Source organism: Anopheles gambiae, chromosome 3 (genome assembly GCF_943734735.2).
Source record: "Anopheles gambiae chromosome 3, idAnoGambNW_F1_1, whole genome shotgun sequence".
Taxonomy (NCBI): domain Eukaryota; kingdom Metazoa; phylum Arthropoda; class Insecta; order Diptera; family Culicidae; genus Anopheles; species Anopheles gambiae.
In genome coordinates, this window is record NC_064602.1 from 15767461 (window position 1) to 15792152 (window position 24692).

Consider the following 24692-nt stretch of genomic DNA (forward strand, 5'->3'; position numbering starts at 1 on the left):
ATATGACTAAAAATAGATTTAAAATTATTTCTAGCAAAGCATTCCCTTTTGTTGAAAACATTAGATAGTTCTTAATGGACCACAGTTTGTTTTACTTCGAGCTTTTTTTTTACTGTGCTTTTAACTAGTTTTATCAGCCAAAAATTGTAAACATATGAAAATTTATTTAATATTTTAAAATAGGTTGCCTCATTTATGAAACAGTTCCTAAGGTTTATTAAATAAATTTGATTAAAGAATGATTAAAAACAATTTCAAAAACTAAAATTACAAGTGTTCATAATTTGAAAAATGGTAAAAAAAAAACAAAAAATGAAAAACAAAATGATGCTAAATTCTGTTTACACTCGCTACTGTCAACAAATACAGATGACAGATGCAATATAAACATTTTTTGTAGCCGAAGACACAAAGCATGCCATGCGTAAGGTGCATGAGCATTTTACCAATAAATCTCCCAGTAGCAGTCTAATTAAAACAAAAATGTTACCGTAGCAATAGACGATGCGCAATCTCAGATTGCGCATATATTTATCTGTCAAACGGGTCGGTTTGATATATTTATCTGTCAAAAAATATATATATATCTCGGACATATAATCTTGAAAATTTATGCGCAATCTTGGCGCAATCTGAAAATGTATGGAAATGACGTTTATAGCTCAGGGTTGGCTACGCGAAATGACTTATGTTTTGATAAAACGAATATATGCGCAATCTGAGATTGCGCATCGTGTATTAATACGGTTAAAACAAGATCAACCATTTTCTAGTGCGCAATGCTTTTACTACAATATTATCAACTTACCTCTCAATTCTTTACTCCAACTGAATGATGAAACCTTTCCCCACCGAACACGATTGTTGCTGAGACAAATCGCTTTAATTTTACACCACTTTTACACTTCTCGCCTCTTCTGAGCCGCCCGACGACAACAGGACAATGAGAATTCACAAATTTCACCGATTTTTCCCTCCTATTGCACTTTGTTCACACTTCGCAAGCACTGTGAGACCGATAGAGACAAGAGCAAAAGAGAAATGAAACCTTTTTGCCACGCAGATTAGAAGCATACTACATTTGCATGCCCCCAGCACTGGCAGCCTTCTCTCTTTGTGCGCGCAATTCATTCACCTTTCTCAGCGCAACAACAATCTCGTCAGGCGAAAAAGATTATAAATACAAAATCACACACTTTGTGGGGGATGTTAGTTGAACCAGCGATGGGCGCGTGAAGCCCTCTACCAGCGAACAATCGCGGCACTTGTTTAGAGCACACAAACACACACACACACACAAACAATCAAACACACAAGGGGGCGCACCACTACTAGTGCAGCACGTTACGCGGGCACGTATTTGCAGCATCAGCAAAGTAGCCTTTGGCATGCTTTGATGCTCACACTCTCTTGTGCGGATGATGATCATCTAAACAACGAACCGCAGCAACAGCAGCAGCAGCAGCCACGTTGCCATCGGATACAGACAAACGCCAACACACCAACAGTTGCAATCAAACATGCGATAGATGGAACCGAACAAAAAACTAACATAAAAGCAAACCCAACACCACAAAGCTAATCCTTTTGCGGTGTGCTATGTTTAATTGCTCGCGATAAAACAGGTCCCCAAAAGAGTCTGGCATTGATTTTTGTATCATTTCTAGTTTTATCAAATATTAAATAAATTCTAAATTATTTTATATACTTTTTGGGATTTTTCTTTTCATAAAACAAGTTACATTAGAACAGTTCGAAATGTCTTTTACATAAAAATAAAATTATTTGCATGCTCTCCCAGCTTCTACTACAACCACTAGCAAAAATGCATTGCCCCCACGACACACATCCAACCCGGTCTTACTCGGTGGTGTCCCGGGACAACAATCAGCTGTGCTGTGTGCTATGGCTACCGGTGTTGGGGTGCTGCTGCTGTGATTATGAAACATGACCGTCGCGGCCCTCCCCTTCCTTTCGCCCTTGTCACCCCGATAGAGCACATGCACAGAACGACCAAAATAGACGACGATGGCTGTGGTGTGTGCACACCACACTAGTCCTTGGTGACATATTCGAAGAAAATCGATCATCGATGGAAACAGGTATAGAAAAACAAAAGGCACGAATGAAACTACAAAAGGTGTAAAACGCAGCGGCACACTTTGTTGCTCTCGCGGGAGCATATGCTCCTGACTGCGCCAACCAGTCGGAAAGGTGCATTTTCGAGTTGCAATTGCTCGAGTGCTAGTTGTTGGACACTATGTTGGGAAAGGGTGAGGAAGCTTTAGGAATAGCGTAGTGTGCGACACAACAAACAAGGGTCAAAAGCAGATAAAGAACAACAAATACAGGGGATGATGATAAAAGGGGTGAAGATACTTGTGTGTTTGTGTGGTGTTTGGTGTTGAGCAGAATTTGTATTATTTCTCGTTTTTTTCTACAATTTTAATTTCTGAACAAAAACCTTCCAGCTTTCGTTCAATTTTAGAAAGCTGTAAATTATTGATGAACATCACTTGCATTGCTGTTGCATTTCTTCTCTTCTATGCACTGTGAAGTTGGCCAAACAGGGGGAAAAATAGATTTTCTCACAACATTGCACCAATATCGTCAGTTATCTTAAAACGCAGCATAAGAAATCATATTCGACGCAAAAAAGGAGACACACACACAGACATTTCACCAGCATTCGCTAAACAAAACATTCACACACTCATGGCGACACATCTTTCCTGCTTTGGTTGGCCTGCAGCAGCTCGGAAATAGCAGAACTGTTTCACCTCAATATTTGCCACTTTTGATCGATTTTTCGCAATATTTTCGGCATTTCATTACGACAGCACACTTACACACAAGTTACGTAACGTAAATTAAGTACATTTTTGATGATTTCGTAGAAAATTTTCACTTTGCTCTCAACACGGGAGCGCACAGACACGTCCGACCGTCGCAGAGGAAACCCGATTTTTGACAGCGATCCTGACGTACACGTACACACAAGCTCTGCACGCTGTGTGGTCAATTTCTTTCAGCATAGAAAGCTGAAGGCACGCACACACCGATACGGTTGACGGAACGCGCGCGTTCCCCTGTAACAAATGTAAAGCAGCGTTTATACGGGGTGACAATCTGCTTTCCATCAGCTGCTTGTCTAGTTTGCAGGTTTGTGTGTTTCAAAGGTACAGTTGGAAGTTAAAATGTTGGAAATTAAAACAAATGATTGTTAAATGAGCAATTTTGTTTTTACGTTAAATGTTCATTCAGGAAAAGAAAGATATAAAGTAAAGCTCTATCCAATTATTGTTAACACATAAATCGAAATAAAAATAAAGAACGCAAGAGAGCAATAGTTTTCCATAAAAAAAATTCTACACAAAACACAAATCATTGATAAGACTACAGTCATTATGCGATATACGCGTCATATCTCGATATATCTCGAGTTTTCGCATTTAGCGGATTGTTTCTTTCAGCCAAAGCTATCTTATTGGTTGGAGACAACCCAACTATTGCAGTGCCAACTACTAGAAAACAGCCAACCAGGTTGGTTATACTGTATGTGCATATGTCGCTTATGGTGATTTGGTGCCCTATGTTTTATGTTACTCGACCGAATAAACAATTTTTCATTAAATTTATAATAGTTTCTATGTCTATATTTCTCTCTGTATTTCCCTATCTTTCTCTCTCTCTCTCTGTATTTCCCTATCTTTCTCTCTCTCTCTCTCTCTCTCTCTCTCTCTCTCTCTCTCTCTCTTTCTCTTCCTCTCTTTTTCTCTTCCTATCTCTTTCACTTTTCTCTATTTCCTTTGCTGTCCTACTCACAGTTAAGCACGTCGTAGAGTCATGTCCCCGTTAATAATTATTCTCCAGGATGCTCGGTCCTTGGCTATAGCATCCCAACCAAGAAGACACCTGATTTCCCACATGATAAAGTCTCTGATTTAACTGCTGACCTCTTAGTTTGAATGAACGACCATTCAAATATATATAAACAAATAATATCAATTTGTCTATCGCCTCAACTCAAACCATGCGAGAAAAGAAATTTAATCCCTTCACAGTTTTGCCCGAGCAGTGCTGTCCTTCTAGGATTCCTAAAAACAATTTCGCTCCCATTTTGTCCGAAAAGGGGTGACAATATTTGGTCTATTTTTTCAGAGGCACGAGACTGTGAAGGGATTAATGTCACGAACCACAAAAACAACACATTTCTTCAACGGCAACACGTTCATATTTCGTTCATGTTCAAAAATTCAACTAATTTTAAAAACTTATAAAATCCAATAAATTTAGCACACTTGGATTTTTTGCTTCCTTCGAGTTGCTCTTCTTTATTTCGTCTCGTCCGCCGGTGACAGCTGTCATCGACCAGGTCTATATACACGCGACATGAGGTGTGGTTAGGTAGCATTTACACGTATCACGCTCAAGGTTTACATTTTCTCATCTGCAAGGTTTACAACTCGGCCTATTCTGACATCTAAAATTGCCCTCAATTTACATTACATTTAAATCAATTTGTGTCGCATCATACGATTCGGGAAAAAGGTCAGCATCTGCCGCAATCCAATGCCTAAGTTTATCAGACTCTAAAATACCATCATAAGGAATTTGTGTGTGTTGGAAACCATCGATATCTTTTATCACGTAACGGTCATTTGGAAGTCGTTTGTCAATTATATAAGGGCCTTTAAACTTGGGAATAAATTTTTTGTTAGCATTTGGTGTGTTATCCACGTTTCGAATAACAACAAGATCTCCTTCTGAAAATTCTACCGCAGGTTTGTGTCTTTTGCTGAACTGAACCATGTTTGTTTCTTGAGACCTCGTTATGTTCTCAGAAGCTTCGACGCGAAAAGATTCAAGATCTCTAGCATGTACGTTTTTGTCATCTAAGTATTCGGTAAATTCATCAATTATGGTTCCGCGTTGTTCAACACCGAATAGTAAAATGGAAGGTGTGTAGTTTGTTGATGAGTGTACTGTGTTATTGAGTGCATATTCGACATCCGGCAATCTAGAACACCAATCTGCATGATCTAAGGGATCTGTTATTTTACTAAGCATAGGTTTGATTACCCTGTTAACCCTCTCAACCTGGCCATTGGCTTGAGGAGAACAAACTGCGTTTTGAATATGAATTATATTATTATTCGCTAGAAACGTTTTAAACTCATGAGAAGAAAAACAAGTAGCACGATCACTCACTAGCCGTCGGGGACGACTATAATAATTGAAGTATTGCTTTAGAACTAAACACACTTCTCGAGTATTGGTTGAATTAGTGGGGTACAATTTTGTGAACTTTGTAAAAGAATCAATTACCACCAAAATATACTTTTTTTTCGATCTTATAGATGGTAACGGACCAAAATGGTCGATGTGAAGAGTATCGAAAGGTACCGGACTTTTTGGTATAGTGTGCAAGTTGCGTTTATTTTTTCTGGAGGGGGCAGAGAAGAGAATGCATTTAAGACAATTTTGAATAAAATTTTGTACATGATTTTTCATTCCAGGGAACCAATAATGTTTGGTAATTTGAGAACAGCATTTATCTACTCCTAAATGGCCAATGTTTTCGTGAACATTACGAATAATGCTTTTAATTAATTCTTTTGGAACCATCATTTGCAATTTCTTCTGAGGAGATTCACGATAGACAACACCATCTTTTAAAAGGTATCCTACGGTTGGCTTATTTTCTAGATCAGATTTAAGTTTAGAGATGTCAGGATCACGGCACTGAGCAATTTGCAACTGCGTATCAATGTCCAAATCATCAACAACTCCCACTGTTTGGATACGACTAAGTGCATCGGCATGACCCATAGTCGTTCCAGGTCGATATTGCATGGTATATTGGTAGTTCTCCAAGAACAAAGACCACCTTGCAATTTTGGCGGAACAATTTCGATTTTTTAAAGTTTCCACAAGCGAATTGCAATCGGTCACTATCTTCAGAGGTATACCATGTACGTACGAATGAAAACGTTTGAGAGCGTAAATCACTGACAAAGTTTCCAACTCGTAGCTGTGGAGGTTCGATTCACTAGGAGAAGCAGTTTTTGAAAAATATGCCACTGGATGAAATTTGCCATCATTCTGCTTTTGAAGTAGCACCGAACCAAACCCAACGGTACTGGCATCGCAGTGCAATTCAGTTTCCCGATGGGGGTCATAAATAGCTAATACAGGAGCATTCATTAATCTTGTTTTTAAATCATTAAACGCTTTCAAGCAATTGTCATCAAACTTAAAAGATACGTTTTCTTTAAGCAAATTGCTGAGAGGTTTGGCAACACTCGAAAATGACGGAACAAATCGCCTGAAATAGGAGAAGAGACCCAAACAACGTTGAACCTCTTTAGGGGTTTTGGGAACGGGATAATTTTGTATAGCTTTAAGGTGGTGGTCACTTAGTTGAATTCCTTTAGAAGTTACAAAATAGCCAAGGTAATCCAAACTGCTGCATGCAAATTTACATTTATCTAGTCTCAACTCTATTCCGTTTTTTCTAAGCGTTGTCAAAACCGCAGCTAGTATTTTCAAATGATCTTGGAAATTCTTTGACGCTATAATGATGTCATCGAGATAGACAACTAGCTTTTCCTCTTCAATAAATTCACGTAAAATGTTATTAATAAACCTCTGGAAGCTTGAAGGAGCGTTTTTAAGGCCAAATGGCATTTTCAAGTATTCGTAATGCCCGTCTGGTGTTACGAATGCAGTATATTTGATGGATTCTTCGTGCATATTAATTTGATGAAACCCGCTCTTCAGATCCAAAAGCGTAAAAATCTGTTTACTACTTAGATGCTCGAGACAAGTATCAATTAGGGGTATGGGGTAGTTGTCACGTATGGTAATCTTATTTAACGGACGGTAATCAACGCACATACGCACCTCACCATTCTTTTTACGCACTAACACAATAGCAGATGCATATGGAGAATTGCTTGGTCGAATAATCCCTTTTTCTAATAGATCTTTGACTACATCACGAACTTGATTGCGTTCTGCAAAAGACAACCGCCTCGGTTTACAAAATATGGGTGTTTCGTTTGTGACACTAATTTTCATGGAATATTTCGATTTTTCAATGGGCTCATTTAGCACCTCAAGGTAATTTTTCTGTATGCATGAATTTATGAGACATATATCATCTTCACTTAAATTGTTTCCTATATCCAATGTATTTGATTCTGTTCTAAGGTCAATGGCACACAACTCCGAAAAAGTTTTAGAAATGGTTTCGCTTTTGGAATAATTATGATTATTCATAACACTATCAAATTCGCTATCAGGTAGATTTTCTTTTGGTATACAAATGGATTGCAAAAAAATGTCTGCCTCTTCCCTTGACTTTATTTTAAGAATACCCAACGAATTAAGACGCGCTTTTACGTGTGTTTCTATAGTGCATTTATTTGTATTCAATAAGCTCATCAAATTTTCACGCGAGTAACGATAACATATATATTTCAAATGAATATTCATTCTTTTCAATAAATCTCTTCCAACAATCATTGGCCAAGCTGTTTGATGTTTGGGCAGTATAATAAAAGAATGAGTAACGTTTGTATTCCGAAAACCAATAGTGCCTTCTACATGGCCCAATGTTGTGAGTTGCTGATTACCTAGGCCACGGAATCCGGACAGCCGAGGATTAAATTTATGGTTTGGCACAAGCTGCTCGCTGAGAAAACTTTTAGGGCTGCCGGAATCAAACAAACAACACACACGTAAATACACTTTGCCTAATTCATTGTTATTCTCAAATGCGACACTTACCTCCTGAACTGGATCTATTCTAACCCCTCCTTCAGCATGGTGAATTCCACTATCGTCACGATAGTTGTCCTCAACTGCAACAGCTACCGACTGATTACGACGCGAACCATCATTAATCGAGTAAAGCGGTGATTGTGGTTGCGAATATCCTCTCAATGTGTTGCTTTCATTTGGTTGTTGGTTTGTAAAAATCTCTTGATCGCACGGCGCAAATACTGCAGCAGGCATTCGATGGCTTATTCGCGGACATTCCTGTCTTTTATGGTCAGGATCACCACACAGGAAGCATGATTGGACTGGCTGGCGAGGTTTTCGGCATTGGTTGGAATAATGGCCGAAACTGGAACAATTATAGCAACGAACTTCTTCACGCTTGTTGGCTGGCTGTGTTTTTGTATTCACAGATGGTGTCGATGTAAAGCGATTAGCTGGTAGCATGCGAGGCATGGGAGCTGGAAGCTCACGCATTTGGTAATGCATCTCACACCGCTTCACATGGTCGATGAGATCGTAAATGTCTTTGTACTCTTTCGCCACAAGATTGTTGTACATAGGATCGCGCGATAGTCCTCGGATGACGTAAGTAGTTATCGCCTCGTTGCTTACATTTCCATTAGTACCAAGGGCGTTCACGCGAAAAATGTAAGCTGTATAAGACTCGTCTTTCTTTTTTGTTACTTGCAACAGTTGCTTATGGATAGCAGCTTCATTTTGTTTGTTTGGGAAAGCTTTTTCCATTCCGTCAGCAAATTCTTTGAACGATGTTATGCAACTTCGAAACCCATTGTACCATTCTTTGGCAGCACCAGTTAGCTGGCTGCTAGCATATAACATCGTTATTTTATCATCCCAGCCATAAATTTCAGCACTTTGCTTAATAGTTTTTATCCACTGAATACAATTGGTACACTCATCGAACAGGGGAATGATTTGCTTCACTTCTTCGGGGTGCAATAGTTTTGACGAGTGAGCGGTGTTTACGTTGGTATGTGCTTCAAGAGCAGCTAGTTTATTCCGCAGCTCCAATATTTCGCATCGCTGTTTTAGGAGCGCGATTTCTGCTGCAGCTTCATCGTTCGTATTCAGCGTATTTGTACCCATGACGTGGTTAAGGTTTCCGTCATTTTCTTTTGTGTCGGTTGTGCTTTCGCTTAATGCGGGCTGACTGGAATCGCTCAGCAGGACGCCATGTTGTTCAAAATCAGGGGAAGCTTGCTGGTACAATGTACGAATCTGTGATATCGTTGCCATGCTTGGAACGGTAATGTCGGCCGATTCAAGGGCGCACAACATCTGGTCCTTGGTCACTTTCTTATCGGTTTTAGACATTTTCGGGTCACTATCCCACTTCTGAGATATAAAATCCAATAAATTTAGCACACTTGGATTTTTTGCTTCCTTCGAGTTGCTCCACCAGCAGCACCAGTGTCAAAATTCAGGCTCACCCGAGTGTCATCTGAGCCCTCACTGTGAGTGTGGAGTGAGTGTGGAAAAACAGTCCAAATTGACATTCATAACGAAGGGCGGGGGAGCGCTTGCTGTCAAAAATGTGGGTGAAAGAAGCCCTATTTGACTGTGGATCGTTTGGCTAAAAAAAAGTAGGTGATATTGTCCCCCACACTTGTGTACCATTTCATTTCGTGTTGTTGTTGTGTATTGGTATTCCACCGTGTGCTCCCGTTGTGTGCCATTGCGTGTTGTGTGTATTCGTATGCCATCGTGTACTCTCGTACTCTTTTGATACTTGGCCTGTGTGAGAGAAGAGAGAGAGAGGTTAGACTTTTTTTAATTAAACTTACCGTGGCGCTGCTGGTATTCGATTCATCGACGACATCAAGTAGGGCCTTTCGCTACAGTCGGCGTTCTCATTTATCTATTGGTCTGGATCGAATACGAGTGTGTTACGTTGCTACATATAGAAATTAATATTGTGTTTACCACTTTCATGATGCGATGGTAATGTTTCATTATTGTTCACAGATATGGAAAACAAAAACAAAAACGTAAGCATCGTAGACGAAAATGGGAATCCTGGTAAGCGGCCCTTAAGCATGCTAAGAAATTTTGAAGAAGAAGAAGAAACAACACTTGGTATGTATTTAAATGTTATAGTTCGATTTTCACCATTCTTAAACTTTGTAATTAATTTGCGTTATGTTGCTTCGATGTTGCTTTTATACAGATTCTGGAAACGCTAAAAAGCAGCAAAAAGAGCAACCATCTGGGACAATGAAGAATTATATTGTTTTTCCAAATGGACAAAAACTAGAAATTCGTGGCACTATTTGTGGTGAGTGTAATGGAGAATTCGTTCTTACGTTCATGAGTAATTTTATCGTTTCCATGCAGGTGCTGTCAATCTGGATCAAACTGTATGTGCGAAACCATTATATGCTAATCCGAGTGAGTTATTTCAAGATCCTTTATGTTACTTCGTTATTAACAGTACTTTTTTTCTTACAGGCTCCACACAAACACAGCAAACTATTTTTTAAAAACTGCTGGAGCTACTCCATGTAAGATTCATGAACACCCTTCCCTCAACCTTTTGAAATAATCGTTATCTTTTTTGCAGGTACTAGCAAACCTGTACAACAGCCATTAGATGTTAAAAAGTCTGCTGGAAAGCCACATCCCGTTACACAAACACAGCAAACTATTTTTTTAAAGACTGCTGGAGCTACTCCAAGTGAGATTCATGAACACCCTTCCCTCAACCTTTTTAATAATCGTTATCTTTTTTGCAGGTACTAGCAAACCTGTACAACAGCCATTAGATGTTAAAAAGTCTGCTGGAAAGCCACATCCCGTTACACAAACACAGCAAACTATTTTTTTAAAGACTGCTGGAGCTACTCCAAGTGAGATTCATGAACACCCTTCCCTCAACCTTTTTAATAATCGTTATCTTTTTTGCAGGTACTAGCAAACCTGTACAACAGCCATTAGATGTTAAAAAGTCTGCTGGAAAGCCACATCCCGTTACACAAACACAGCAAACTATTTTTTTAAAGACTGCTGGAGCTACTCCAAGTGAGATTCATGAACACCCTTCCCTAAACCTTTTTAATAATCGTTATCTTTTTTGCAGGTACTAGCAAACCTGTACAACAGCCATTAGATGTTAAAAAGTCTGCTGGAAAACCAGATCCCGTCACACATACACAGCAAACTATTTTTTTAAAGACTGCTGGAGCTACGCCGAGTAAGTTTTATTTTAACCAATTTCGTACGCTTTGTAATGACCATATTTTTCCTGCATAGGTTATAGTAAATCAATCCAACAAACGTCTTTGGAAACGTCAGGAGATATTATGGGTAGGTTAATTGACGACACCTTCTTTAAATATGAGTTCGTTACATTCGTGACAAATAATATGTTTTCCATTCAGAGTATAGCAAACTAAAACAGCATTCCAAAACATCTTACGCTACTCCGGGTAAGCAAATTGAAACATGTTTTAATTATAATTGTGGTAATCTATCTCATTTTATAGGTCCGAGCAAACCGAGTCTGCAAATGGTTAATACCGAACTATCTGGTGGTTTGCTTGGTGAGTGAAAAAGAATTAAAATTTAGTTCATAGACCTAATTAACTTGTTGTACAGCAGCCAATACAACTTATTATGAGCAAACATATTCAGAGCGTAGAAACAAAAAACCAAATAAGGCATGTGTTAAATATATTTGTTTTATTTTTAATATTTGGTTTGTTCTTCCATCTTTATTTCAGATCCCGACGATACTCCATTCTTAATCACCAAGAACATATTACGACAGCTTATTCGTGGTACTTATATGGGTCCGAAGGGTGACTTGAATATATGGTAATTTGTTTTTTATTTGTGATTTTAGATGAAGTTACTAGCGTATTCCAGGAACAAAGGGATAGTTTCATGGAACCAATGTTTCGACGCATGGCCGGAATGGAAGCGACTTTTGCTTCACTGTATAATCAAATCTCGTCACAGACCAATCAAACGAATGTTGATCCAAAAGTGTTGGAAAATTTCGAGTTTGATACCATCGACAGTGGCGAAGCATTGACTGAACTTGACGAGCGACTTAAAAACGATGATCAGTATAAAAATACGTTTGTTGCATGGGTTCAAAGGTACATTAACGTGCCAATAAGTACAAAAAGGATGTCGAAACTGCTCAAAGCGTTATTTACACCCAAATTTCTTTGCCTTCTGACATGGAGTGGAAGAGGAAAAAGAGCAATGTACACTTTGTCAAATTATAAAGGAATAATAGACTTGTTTAAAACTGTAGGAAGTACTGAACTTTCCAAAGTAGGGGACCGTGAAGTTGCAGATTTCTTCATCCTTAAATTGAGATACGCTACATACTATCTAAGCCGGCAGGAATGCAACCAAACAAATAGTTGAGGAATCTTTAAGTTTAATTGAGATTTAAAAGCCTTTGACTTTACACTTCATTGAATTTCGCCTCTTAATTCATGTGATATCTTAGAACTCTTATATATACAATACAATGCAGTACAAAATAAATGAAATCGATGTTTTGTTAACAAGTTATAATAGTTTTTATTATTCACTCATCAAGTTATTTTGTATTAGTCATTGAGTGTATTTAATAATGGAAATAATACCATATTTCCATCAGCTTCTTTGATAGTTCTAGCAAATTTAAGTTTGACATCGGAGCATTCTAATAAAACCTCGTCATTTTTCAAATCATCTTTATAAACAGAGTATATATGTAGCTTTGTGGAAGAAATGTGCTCGTCAAAATATTCGAAAATACGGGAAAACATTTTTCCAACTATCATCAACTTATCCTGCTCTTGTCTTACTGAAACAAATTTTAAAATTACGTTTTTGTTGGTCATAAATAAATCGTTGACATCATCATTTCGCAGCTTTAAATTTTTCCTCACATTCATAGTAATAGTTTGCCCTCTTTGCGTATAAAACGGCTGACGAAATGGTTGATCGTTTTGTTGAGCTCCTGTAAAATTTTCAAATTCCGATATTCTACGAATTGCCTGTTCTAAACATCTATAGTTAGTTCTAATGAGCCTGTTTTTTATATTTCCTAGCTTGCGTTCATATGCATATGTTGAGTGATAGTCCAGAGGACCAAACCGCTCTACTTCTTCTTCGAGGTGGATTAGACTATGTACATTGGACGTAACAGCTTTTTTATGATATACATCGGCAAATGTTTCTACAAAAGTTTTTAGCATAGTACCAGCAGCTTTCCAGTGTTCTTTATGTTCGGTCGATGAAAATATCGTTATAGCACAGAAATAAAGCATAAAATGCTTATATTCCTGCTCACTCAACAATCCTTCCAATACTACGGGAGCCACGTAATGGAGAAACGTTTTGCAATCTGATCCTTTCCAATATGCTAGGTCGTCAATCGGGCGCATTTTTTGGTTCGTTTCAAAGGGGAGTTTTTGTTTTAGGAGTCTTTGTTTAAATTCTTCACGTTGCTGGCGATTCCATCTTTTCCATTCTTTTAACACTCCCATGTACCAAATGTGAAGTAGTTTTTTTGTAAGACCAATGTCTATTTGATGGAGACGATCAACAACAATCATATCCAGAATGATGTCAAATTCGTCCAAATCAATCAACGGCGTAGACCCCGTACAATGCAGAATATAATCTCCATCTAAAAATCCTTTGTGAGTGCGCTTTGCCGCAGACGTATCCAAAAAGACCATTCGTTGTGACACCGATTCTCCTTCACAGCAACATTTTAAACAGGAGTGTCTTCCAGTATGACCTTGGACACCTGCAAAGAAACAACATTTAGAAAATTTTACCTGTCATAAATGCTTATATTTTACCTTTAATGAAAGCTCGTGCTGGTGTATCTGCGATGATGGCTCGTAATTTTAACGTGATGGCATTTTCTCCCACCATCAGTCCAGTGCTCGATAATAAATTTATCTCATCGACTAGCTGCCGCAGATAAAGCTCATTACTTTCCGGTTTTGTTGGTCCGCAATAGATAGCCACGATCATCACTGGCCAATCCGGCTGGTCAACAATCTTCAACAAAATTGGCCAGAACTGTGTTTTAGATCGCGTATGAAGAGGAAGGCCATCGATGTTAAGATCGTACTGAAGCGTCTGTGGCACTGCAGTATGTTTTCTTTTAAAAGAGAAGGTTATTTAAATTATTACTTAGTATTCTCACATCAGCTTTTCGGGAGCCTTCTAAACAAATGCATATATTCGTATTCATAAGCAATGTAGATTTACTTACCGCATTTCACTTGTCAAGCAGTGGCGTATTCCATTATACCAAAATTTGCCATTTCCTATGGACGAAAGGATAGCAGGATTTCGTCGTGTCCGCAGCAATGTCCTTGGATCTTTAGGCACACGGAGATCTGTTTTGGCTCGAAGATATTTTAACAAACTTTTTAAAGATGCGTGCGATTCTGATCGAGCTAGCGCCCAATACCGTAAGCCCTCTTCGCTTGTCATTTTGGTGTAGTCAGGATCGTTTTCATCGTCCTCAGATGCTATGTCCTGATCGTCGTCCATCGATGCTTCATCTTCCGATTCACTTAGGTTCAGTTCCAAATCCTGAGTTTCTTGAAAAAGCATGAGTTCGGGATCAACTGATGATGCCATATCGGTATTCTCGCCATCGAACAGCTCCGGTGAAGTTGACGCTGCTACAAAGCCAACAAGAAATGCTAATTATAGAACTGTAAACTTAATAGCTGTTACATTAGAATACTTACCTTGTAGTTCTGATGGCGATACCACATTCACAATATCTTCCACCGATTCTTTATACTGCTTTAACAGTTTTGCGGCTCTTCGGTATAAAACGCCAGACTTACGCAGAGCCTGCAAATGGCGATTTTTGCCACACAATTTGTTTATAACCGAGAGTTTTTTCTCATTTGAGTCCATTTTCATAAAGAAAACTAACTTAAATATCAACACAAATGCGTACAAGGTTGCTAAAATGCTGCGAAAGACGCCACGAAGCTGCGAACCACAAACATGCAAAAGACGCTACGAAAAATGTTTTGATTTTTTCCTTCTTCTCTTCCAAACATATTCTCCCTCTTCCCTTGCTGCCAAGTTTCTCAGTAGCGTCACCTATCGGACTTTGCACAAAGCTCTGAAAAGTGTATGATTTTGTTGGATTTCGACACTGTTTCAGACAGAAAGGCTCACAAATCTGTGTTTTGACAGCTTCGGTGCTGCTGGTGTCTTCTTTATTTCGTCTCGTCCGCCGGTGACAGCTGTCATCGACCAGGTCTATATACACGCGACATGAGGTGTGGTTAGGTAGCATTTACACGTATCACGCTCAAGGTTTACATTTTCTCATCTGCAAGGTTTACAAACTCTTAACGTATTTGCTTATAGAAGTGCTTTAAAATTAAGAAGTGATTATTTGTTATGTGGTTTAGTATGTAAACTCGTCGTAAAATGTTACTGTAACAAGGAAACATGACTTCTAGTTTGTTGCGACATAAAATCACCGACAAACCGACGTGACACTTCGAACAAAATGAGCTTCAACAGTTGTCTCCTTATTTCAAATGAAAATACGTTAAACACTAGCGCCATCTCTATAATGATTCGCTTACTACACTGACACAGAGAAGAAACTGCTAAATCCCCTTTTTGTTTTTCTTCGCAAATTCCAATGCGTATTGTTTTATGTACTTCTCACATCCTTTGCATTGATTTGGAAACTTATAAAATGATTTTCCTGGGTGTTTTGTCCAATAATTCTCACAAAATCTTGCCTCACACTTCCTTCGCAATTTGTATTTAGAAAAGTTATTTACATCGAAGCAGCAGTGAACAGAGCTTACTTTGACAGAAGTGATCGCCTCACTGGTAAATGACAGTACTTTCGTGTGGGACACTTTTGTAACGCCAGTTTCACGTCGGTTTGTCGGTGATAAAATTTTCATTAAACAAATAAACTTAAATAAATGAAACGACTTCAGATAAAATTAAAAAAAAAAAACTAATCGACATCTCTGGCAGTAATAGTTCCAGCGATACAGTCTCGTGTATGCGCACCTTTATCATACACACATAGCGCTATCTATTGTACGCTAGCGAAAGCAAGAAGTTCAAATTCGGTAAATTCGGTTAAATCAAAATAGCTAACGCACGTGTTTCTATTGATTTGGCATAAACGTTGAGATTCTAGAACTATCGTTTCGGATTACTGTTTCCAAATACAATTTTGAATTAGCTTACAATAACCTACCGTCCACAAAATATTAAATTACCATTGTAAAGTCATCGATTCGTTATACATTTCAACCAATTTCCTAGTTCAAGGGTTCCAGTTTATTCGAATGACCTCTTACACACTATATAGAGTCTACAAGTTTGGTTTTTTTTGGCAGTACATACATATCCATTATTCCTATAAAACTGGTCATTATCAGTGCAGGGGTTATGACATATCGAAGACAAAATGACTAAATACAAAAAAAACTGAGCGGAAACGGCTCTTAATACAGCTTCAGTCACAATCCTGAGAATCATTGGACGATACAGAGAAAGAGAACACAACAAAAAGAAAAGCTACTACGCTACACGACTGTGAAACAACATCAACGATTCTGGAATCGATTCCACCGAGCCGACTACTAAACTGCTACACCTTTTCTAACTGACTGGAACTTACTTTAAACCGCTGCACGAAGCGCGCTCTACGCTATATGATTATTAATGTTAATTTTACATGATATTTTGTGTGTGAACGTGAGAACCATTTGCCTTAAATATCAATGAATGGGAATGCGCGGGAAAACGTACAATTATGACACTTAAGAGTACTGTTTGTTGTATGACTTTAGAGCAATGGTGTTGCACAAAAAAGCTGCAAGTTTGAGCAGAGCTGGTCGGCCATCGTTTGATTACGCGCTCAATACTTTTCCATCCCAGCAGGATTAATATGCCCGTTCGGTGGCACCTTCTGTTGGCTAGTCGTGCTGTCCGTCTGCTTTTGATGCGTCGCCGTATCGCCGTTGGTGATCGTTTTGGGTGGGATGTAGTAGAACCAGGCGCCGAAGAAGAACAGTATCGAGCACGCCTTACCGATCAGTGCCAGCAGTAGCATGTATCTGCGTAGAAAATATAGAGAAGAAAGTTTGCTTAGCATAGGGCTGATAACATGGCTGGTGCGACACCGCACACACACACACACTGCTTACTTGCTCATGAACGCGTTATCGTAAACCAAACACGCGCCGTGATCATCACAGCTCGACTCCTGCCACAAGATGCACGTTTCGTCGATCAGCCGGCCAAAGATCATCGGCGCAGGGATGGTACCAAGCACGCGCACCTTAATCCACTGTATCCCCAGCGCGAACGAGCGCTGATCGTCGTGCACGCACCGAAGCGTCGCCGACAGGGCCGGCATCGTCGCCAGGAAGGTGAAAAACATCACCAAAAAGCAAAGCATCACAAAGATCCACAGATGGTCGCACTGCGATTGGCACATCGTGTTGACGGCATCGTAGCTGCCGCCACCGTACAGCGCACTCTGCTCGCCGTGGAACGTCGCGTTGATGCACGTGCAGTCCCGGTACACTTTGGCGTTCTCGAGATTGATCTCCTCGCTGCAACCGGCGTGGCACGGGGAGTAGTACATGATGCCGTCCGCTCCACAGATCGGTTCGTAGTTCCGTCGGCTGCAGGCACAGCGGTCGTTGCACGCGTTGTCTAGATTTTTGGGCAGATAGTAGAGGTCGCGTGGTTCCGTCGAGCGGGCGTACGGGGTGTCGAGGTTTTCGTGCGGAAAGTAGGGAGCGGTAACGCCGGCAAACGTGAGGTTTGGACAGGAGAGGAAAAAGCATACGGTGAATAGGGCGGCGAAAATCGTCGCAAAGAGACAGAATTTGATGATGCCCGAGCAGGAGAGGTGGAGCTTTTTCACCAGATAGCCGCCCAGGAACGTTCCACCACCGCCGGCGGGAACGGTAATGATGCCTGGAAAATGGAAGCAAAATGAGATAGAGAGAGTTAGATTGGATGAAGAAAATTATTGGAAATTTGAATTGGATGAGTAAGTCCCTAAATCCCCAACAGCTTCTAGCTTCAGCAACAAACAGCTCGACATAGTCAACGTATCATTAAAATCTACTTAATTTATAACGCTGTTTAGTGCAGTGGAATTTCTTCTTGCTATTTAGTCAAATCATTCACAGCATATTGAAATAGATCTTACGTGAAAATTAATTTCTGGAAGATCGTTCTATCGTACGAACTTGTGTTGAAATCCAAAGCAAAAGAGGTGTAAACGTACAATGAGCACCATTTTCAGTTATCCCTATTGTCCTTTATATCATTTAAAAGTAACAAAAATACTATTGCTACACTGCAATATCCGGAAACAGTACAAGATATGAATTCATGAAGATTAATGCAAATAAGTAGAAATTTTGGATTTTATCAGAACAAAGACCAGTTGGTCGAATGTGAATAAAAAACAGTCAGCGCTCAATAAGTAAATTAATAGATATTAAGTTCAACGAGTTTAACGAATATGAATGTATTTCAAACAAAAATTAACTCCAAACTTCATAAAAAAATTGTGAATTAGCTAAAGCAAAGTAAGGTTGAGTAAGGGCTCTAGATAACCGGAGTCTGCCAAGAACTGTGTGCTGATTTGCTATTATTTTGAAGAAAATGACCCAAAAAATAATAATTTGAAGAAAATGACCCAAATAAAAAATGCTAGAAAGTGGTGAGACTAATTCATTAATATATGACAAAAGTTGAAAAACTGTAAAAATACACCTCATATTGCATCCAATTACACGAATCTTGTAATTCTCCAACATCATTGGAGTTTTTAGTTCGTCACAGTAGCTAAAATATCAAATTTTCAATGTTTTCCAAGGATTTTAAAAAGCTTTCAAAATTTGCTGAATTCATCTGACAATTTTATTGTGTTTTTTTATATTTTACATTTACAGTATTTTTCAATCGGTAACACGGTATAAATCGAGCGAAATTATTTAGAATTATTTCAAATCATTTACATCTAACATGTTCGGAGAATACAAATAAAATTAGTGAGACACATTCAACAAATTAGTCAAAATATTGTGAGGTGTCCCAAAAAATCTAATAAAATCAAATATAAATTCTACAAAACAAAAAAACAAATTCTCATGAGAAACTCTGTATTGAAAATAAAATTCAAATGAGCAATTTCAAGGTTACAATTAAAAAAAAAACAAATACAGGTGAAATAATACAAAGTTTTCCAAGCCACTTTCGAATGTATACATAATTATTCACCGCCTTCAAGATGTTTTTCAACAGCTGTCAAATGGTGTATTTGCTTCATAATGGAATTTCAGTTTTAACACATGATTTTCAACACATCATAAAGAACTGTGTCAAACTCGATCCAGCTTGAGGCGTGTTGAAAATCATGCTGAAGAAATTAAAAATTATGATGATGGAAATGAAATATCAGATAGGTGTGGATTAACTTGTTGCACGCGGTGAATAACAACGTTTACATTCGAAACTGACTCGGATAACCCTGTAAGCTACATCAATTCAACAGGCTTCTTCAATATTAACAAGCATTCATATTTAACGATGCCCAGAACATTATGATATTTGCTTTATTAACTTCATTAACGACAAATTTTACTCTTAATAAACCAACAGGTAGAACACGCATAACACAAAATTACAATTGACCAAATATATATCTCTTATAAAGTAATACATCATAAATACATTTAGACGTACAAAAAGAAATGAATCCTCCCTGCGAAATACTATTGACATTCCAAACCGATCACACTTACCCATCAGCAGCGCGGACCAGACCGCCGTCACGCTGAACTGGTTCTCGATCAGCTTCGGCAGAAACACGGCAAACCCGGATATGACCAGCCCCTCCGATGCCCCGGCCAGATTCAGGAAGAAAAACGTCGGATTGCGTAGCAACGCGAGCAGCGCCCGCGGAATCTGCTTGATCTTGGTGAACGTTTCCTGGCTCCGCTCACCGTCCCCGTCGTCACCGCCCCGGTGAGCTTCCGACACTTTCTGCAGCTTCTCCGAGCCGGGCAGGGCGGGCGGATAGGCTAGGATCGGGACGGCCAGCAGCAAACAGAACGCTGCCATGAAAACGAACCCAATCCACCAGGCCCCCACCCATACCTTGCTGTGGGGCGTTAGACCGAGCCTGTCCGAAAGAAAGATAGCGAGAAGAGGGAGTTAGTGCGAGAGAAATTTACAGCGGAAGCCACAAAAAATAACAGGGAAAAGGTTAATAAATAGAATAATATAGTACTACATCCAGCACGTGATCCTGCGGGTTGAGGTGGTTGGGTGTGGGAAAAACTAACGGTACGGGCAGGCATCGGTACAAGTGCGTGTTTTTCCGTCGGTTAGGTTGTGCAGATACGGATAAAAACTCCATTTTAATGGCGGATATCCTGAATGGTGGCGTTCTACTACACCTTCAAGCACGGAACACATTGTTCCGGACATTCCAGAGCTGTCTCTCTCTCTCCCTAGTAGTCACGTTGTTGTCAGGGGTTTCTTTTTATCACACCCACAGTTACGATGGTTACAATCGTAGTTACCGTTGCAATTGTTCGGGAGCGAGCGCGCGTAACACGGGCACAACACAAGGACGATGCCACAAGGACAATACTTCAGCACGGTTCTAAATGGCAATATTGGAACCGTGTGGGTGCATGTGTAGGTGGGAATTGTTCTGCCCGTTCTGAGTCGCTGGTCCTTGGGCCCCGTTCGTTTATAAGCTTAGTTTTGTTCTCTCTACTACACAAAATGACCGTATGGGACTTTTTACCAAATCTCACCGACATCCCCAACTATCCACCAACAGTACGTCATCTACTGAAAAAGGGCGAAAAAAATGGAAAACTCACAGGAGAAAAGACAATTAAAAAATGATAAATGCACACACTCAGCGCACAAACGGACAAACGTGGGGCTGTGTTGTTGTTCTATGCAAGGTGCCATAGCAATGGCTTCCCCGTGTCTGCTAGGATCAACTGACTGGTTTTGTCCTTTACTCAATCCTTTCCTCCTGCTCACACACGCGCGGCAGTGTGCATTCACGCGCGAAACAAACCCATTCGCGCGCGGTTTCGGTGACGTTTTCCATTCATTAAAATCAACTTTTCCCATGGATTACAAATGGGATTTTGGTTCGCTGTGGGGTTGGCCGCGCTGCCTGCTTTTTTGGGGTTCATTTATCGATCAATTGTTTCAGCTTGCAGCAAGTGCACACGAAACGCAGCGTTTAAAATGCAGCGTACTGGCAACATTCGACCGAGTAATGCGGAGGAGTGAGTAAGGGCCCCCCCCCCCTTTGCAATATAGTATCAGGGGGATGCATTTGTGTGTGTGTGTGTATTTTTTTTCATTTCTCAAGTGTCGAGCGTTAATTAAGACCACAGGTGATCATCAATCATTTCGCGGGGGGGAATCGATCGCAGCCAGGCAATTCATCTTCTAACGCGCGGAAAAACGATTAAAATCCGTTTAACAAATGTATTTGCAGTGGAATTGTGTCATTGGCTGTGGCATATGGGCGGGAGAGACACACAGTTCATTTAAAAATTAGCCACGTCAATTCAACACGTTTCGAAAAACGGCTTTTAAAATGAGATATTTGTTAAAGTAAAGGCAGTTTCAATGCTGCATTCTATTTTGGATTTATTTTACCTTGAAATGCATTGTAAATTAAATTTTTATCCATTTTTATCATATGATTGGTTGTTTTTTTATTATTTAAAGCAGACAAAATCTCTGCAATATAAAAAAAAGTTGAGTTAAGCTCTTTCAAACATGATTTGGCATACAAAATAGTTCATTGATGAATTAAAACGTTGAAAATATTTTTTTATAAATTTTAAAATTTTTGCGTTTAAAAGTTTTGTCGAATACAATAACTTAAAAATGAAAATCCGATTATAAGAATATAATATTAAAATAAGGTATCAAAGAGTATGTTATAAGAGTTATCAAAAAATTATTATTATTAATAATAAAAATAAAAATAATAATAACAATAACAATAATAATAATAATAATGAAAATAATAATAATATTAAAAATAAGAATAATAATATTAATATTAATAAACAATAATAATAATAATAATAATAATAATAATAATAATAATAATAATAATAATAATAATAATAATAATAAAAATAATAATAATAATTATAATAATAATAATAATAATAATAATAATAATAATAATAATAACAATAATAATAATAATAATAATAATAATAATAATAATAATAATAATAATAATAATAATAATAATAATAATAATAATAATAATAATAATAATAATAATAATAATAATAAAAATAATAGTTATAATAATAATAATAATAATTATAATAATAATAATAATAATAATAATAATAATTATAATAATTATAATAATTATAATAATAATAATAATAACAATAATAATAATAATGATAACAATAAAAATAATAAAAATAATAACAAGAATAATAAAAAATTTAAAGAAACAATAATAAAACATAATAATACAATTTATACTCATAATGATCACAAAGCGAATAAAAAATATTAAAGTTAAAAAAAAATTAAATAAAGTTTTGTAAACATTATATAAAAATAAACATTCGCACACTTACAAACATTTTTTGAACATAACAATATACTGAATCTATGCAAGCAAACTAAAAATTTCAATAAAAAATACGAACACATGTTAGCCAAATCAAAATTCCGTCTTTTGAAAAAGATGAGAAATTATATGTAATCTAAATAAAAGGGACTAAATATAATAACACATGTCAAAGCTTAAATCTAGAAATAAACAATTAAAGATGAGCATTAATGTAAATAAAAGAATAAAATAATATTTTAAAAGAATTGTAAAATACAATAACAACATAAATAATAAAAAGTAGTACAATATTTAAAGAAAATGCAACAGCGCAAACATTTGCAATAGATAGAACATAAAAAAATCCTAGCTAGTTTTTTTGCATGTCCTTTCTGCATGCTCTCTGTATATCGCCCCTTAACAGACTAACAGACTATGCAAAAATGCTTATTACCTTTTCCGCAGCATAACGAATTGCTTATTATGGAAATGCTGCGAGAAAAGTATCTAGAGCTGAGCTGCACGACCTCACACCTGTAACATCACCACCACCGGCTATAGAGTTTTTGGTGGAAGGTTGATATATTTTCCCGGAACAACATACACCACACAACAGCAACAACGTTGTCGACCGTAACACAATTTACTCGCAAACGCTAATGCACTGGCATGAACCTGGAACCTGGTGGAAGATCGATCATTCCATCCCGTGGTTGGTGTATGTGGCAGCAGTCGATTTTTTCCGTTGCCTCGAGCTAACTGGTGCTGTGCTATGACACGAACAGGAAGCAACAGGATGAGGGATTCTTCTTAGCTTATACCCCCGTTGGCAGTTTAGATATAAGAAGGTGAGAGAAAGGTTTTGAATGTTTGTATTTTTTTTAAATATAAAGAGCAAAATTGTTGATTTTGTCAAAAAGCAATGCACTGATCTTGACATCTTATTTTATGTTCCTATTTTTCGTACATCATTAAAGACCAAAACTGGTAAGAGGCCAAACAAACGGCATGTTTTTATTCGCCATTTTTCATCATCACATTCGTAAAACGTGTCAGACGTGGTATAGCTGCCGATCCGCTGGCCCAAATTTCATTCTTTCCGTCCCTACTCGCTCACTAACGTTCGTCGAGCAGGATGACGCCAGTCATTATGATTTCTGAAGGAAATGAACCATTTCCCCCCATGCAACTCCCGTAATGAGTCCAATGAGCTCCGCTGCCGGCATAATACCCTTCGTCTCTTTGCATCTGCACCACCATAGTTTCACTAGTCGTGCTTTATTGTGACGCACTAGCATCACACTGCATTTTTCGATGTGCCGTGTTGCGCGTTACAGATTCCTGGAATTTTTCGGACGATAAAGCCTGCGAACAATCTCTATGGTCTTCTCAGACAGGGAGGAAAATAACGTGCGACGATACGGATCAACTGCAAGATGTTACCTTGTCTGTAGTAAGGTGTTAGGTGTAGGCTAGATGGTGCTTTAATAAATCTGTCATGTCTTCCCCAAAGAAAAAGGGTCGCCCATGTCTGGCCAAACAATGGGTTTTGCACCCTGCACCAACTATCTTTTTTGGACCGTGTACGTGCAAGACAACAACCCAAAAATGCTCATATCACCACACTAAACGGGCGATAAATGCGGTACGATCCAAGGGATGAATTTTCCACGTAATTTGAATTTATTAATATTAGATGCAACACGTTGAGCATGTGCTATGTTTGTGGTTGTTTTTTTTCTTGCAGGGGGAAAAAGGGAAAATTCATAGCACATTTGTGGCTGTGAACTATTAGGGAAAGAGGGAACACCGGGATGTGAATGTGCTATCGATATGATGGATGAGCTTGCAAACAAGTAGATTAAAAGCAGATCAGTCTTTCGATCCGTATGCATATTTTTACTCGCTTTAAAGTAAAACGCTTAGCGCCGGAATGGTGAGAAACTTACGTGGTAGCATCGACGACGAACATATCGGTGTAGAAGAGCAGCAGCTGGCCACCGATGACATAGCCGGCAGCCGGTCCAACCACCGCCATCGTGTAGTAAATGCCTGTAAATGGGAAAGATGACACGTTAGAAGGAAACATCGTTTTACGAGGGTGGAAAAGGGGAGTTATTATTTCAATTATTCATAAGCAAGCTTGGAAGATGTGAAAATAATGATAAACACTTTTTTAAAAGGACAGGATGTTAAAATTTATTAACAAAAACTATATTATCAATTTTTTTTAAAGTAAGTAAAAAATAATCCCCAT

At 38.4% G+C, this 24692-nt stretch overlaps 3 protein-coding genes and 2 long non-coding RNA genes across 9 annotated transcripts in view; 2 read left to right on the plus strand and 3 right to left on the minus strand.

The window, feature by feature from the left end:
* The window catches only part of LOC3291790 (solute carrier organic anion transporter family member 4A1), a 56005-nt gene extending 52985 nt beyond the window's left edge, over positions 1-3020 (minus strand). The window contains exons 1-2 of one of the 4 annotated variants that reach the window (XM_061655411.1): positions 2850-3020; positions 809-1007 (exon numbers count right to left, since the gene is read on the minus strand). The gene's annotated coding sequence lies outside the window, so the exon portion shown is untranslated. Of the gene's footprint in view, positions 1-808; positions 1049-2713 lie in introns of all 4 variants that reach the window. The other 3 variants (XM_061655409.1, XM_061655408.1, XM_061655410.1) reach the window with 3 other exon arrangements.
* Positions 3021-9204: 6184 nt separating this feature from the next.
* Positions 9205-10188, plus strand: LOC133393636 (uncharacterized). The gene is made up of 4 exons (XR_009766294.1): positions 9205-9567; positions 9775-9885; positions 9977-10084; positions 10144-10188. It is a non-coding gene; the product is annotated as an uncharacterized LOC133393636 (long non-coding RNA).
* A 151-nt stretch (positions 10189-10339) lies between these two features.
* Positions 10340-12219, plus strand: LOC133393550 (uncharacterized). Of its 2 annotated transcripts, XR_009766247.1 has the most exons (9): positions 10340-10483; positions 10542-10655; positions 10714-10827; positions 10886-10999; positions 11059-11112; positions 11187-11234; positions 11292-11348; positions 11529-11585; positions 11651-12219. It is a non-coding gene; the product is annotated as an uncharacterized LOC133393550 (long non-coding RNA). The 2 variants fall into 2 exon arrangements; XR_009766248.1 differs by lacking the exon at positions 11187-11234.
* A 101-nt stretch (positions 12220-12320) lies between these two features.
* On the minus strand, positions 12321-14999 carry LOC133393549 (uncharacterized). Its single transcript, XM_061658927.1, has 4 exons — positions 14529-14999; positions 14042-14459; positions 13620-13927; positions 12321-13564 (listed from the first exon to the last, which is right to left on the minus strand). The coding sequence occupies exons 1-4, from the start codon at positions 14707-14709 to the stop codon at positions 12375-12377; spliced, it is 2097 nt and encodes a 698-aa protein (XP_061514911.1). The 5' UTR covers positions 14710-14999; the 3' UTR covers positions 12321-12374.
* Positions 15000-16090: 1091 nt separating this feature from the next.
* The window catches only part of LOC1275562 (solute carrier organic anion transporter family member 4A1), a 47349-nt gene continuing 38747 nt past the window's right edge, over positions 16091-24692 (minus strand). Inside the window, exons 4-7 of the mRNA XM_061658365.1 lie at positions 24385-24487; positions 19608-19987; positions 16986-17766; positions 16091-16895 (exon numbers count right to left, since the gene is read on the minus strand). Of these exons, the coding sequence (XP_061514349.1) occupies positions 16697-16895; positions 16986-17766; positions 19608-19987; positions 24385-24487 (1463 nt within the window). The 3' untranslated portion in view covers positions 16091-16696. The remainder of the gene's footprint in view (positions 16896-16985; positions 17767-19607; positions 19988-24384; positions 24488-24692) is intronic.

Bases quoted from the DNA above. Each gene is read 5' to 3' on its own strand.
- LOC133393549 (XM_061658927.1), bottom strand. From the start codon at position 14,709: ATGAAAATGGACTCAAATGAGAAAAAACTCTCGGTTATAAACAAATTG. The intron at 14,460-14,528 runs GTAAGTATTCTA...TTGGCTTTGTAG, and splicing joins ATCGCCATCAGAACTACAAG to CAGCGTCAACTTCACCGGAG. The intron at 13,565-13,619 runs GTAAAATATAAG...GTTTCTTTGCAG, and splicing joins AGCACGAGCTTTCATTAAAG to GTGTCCAAGGTCATACTGGA.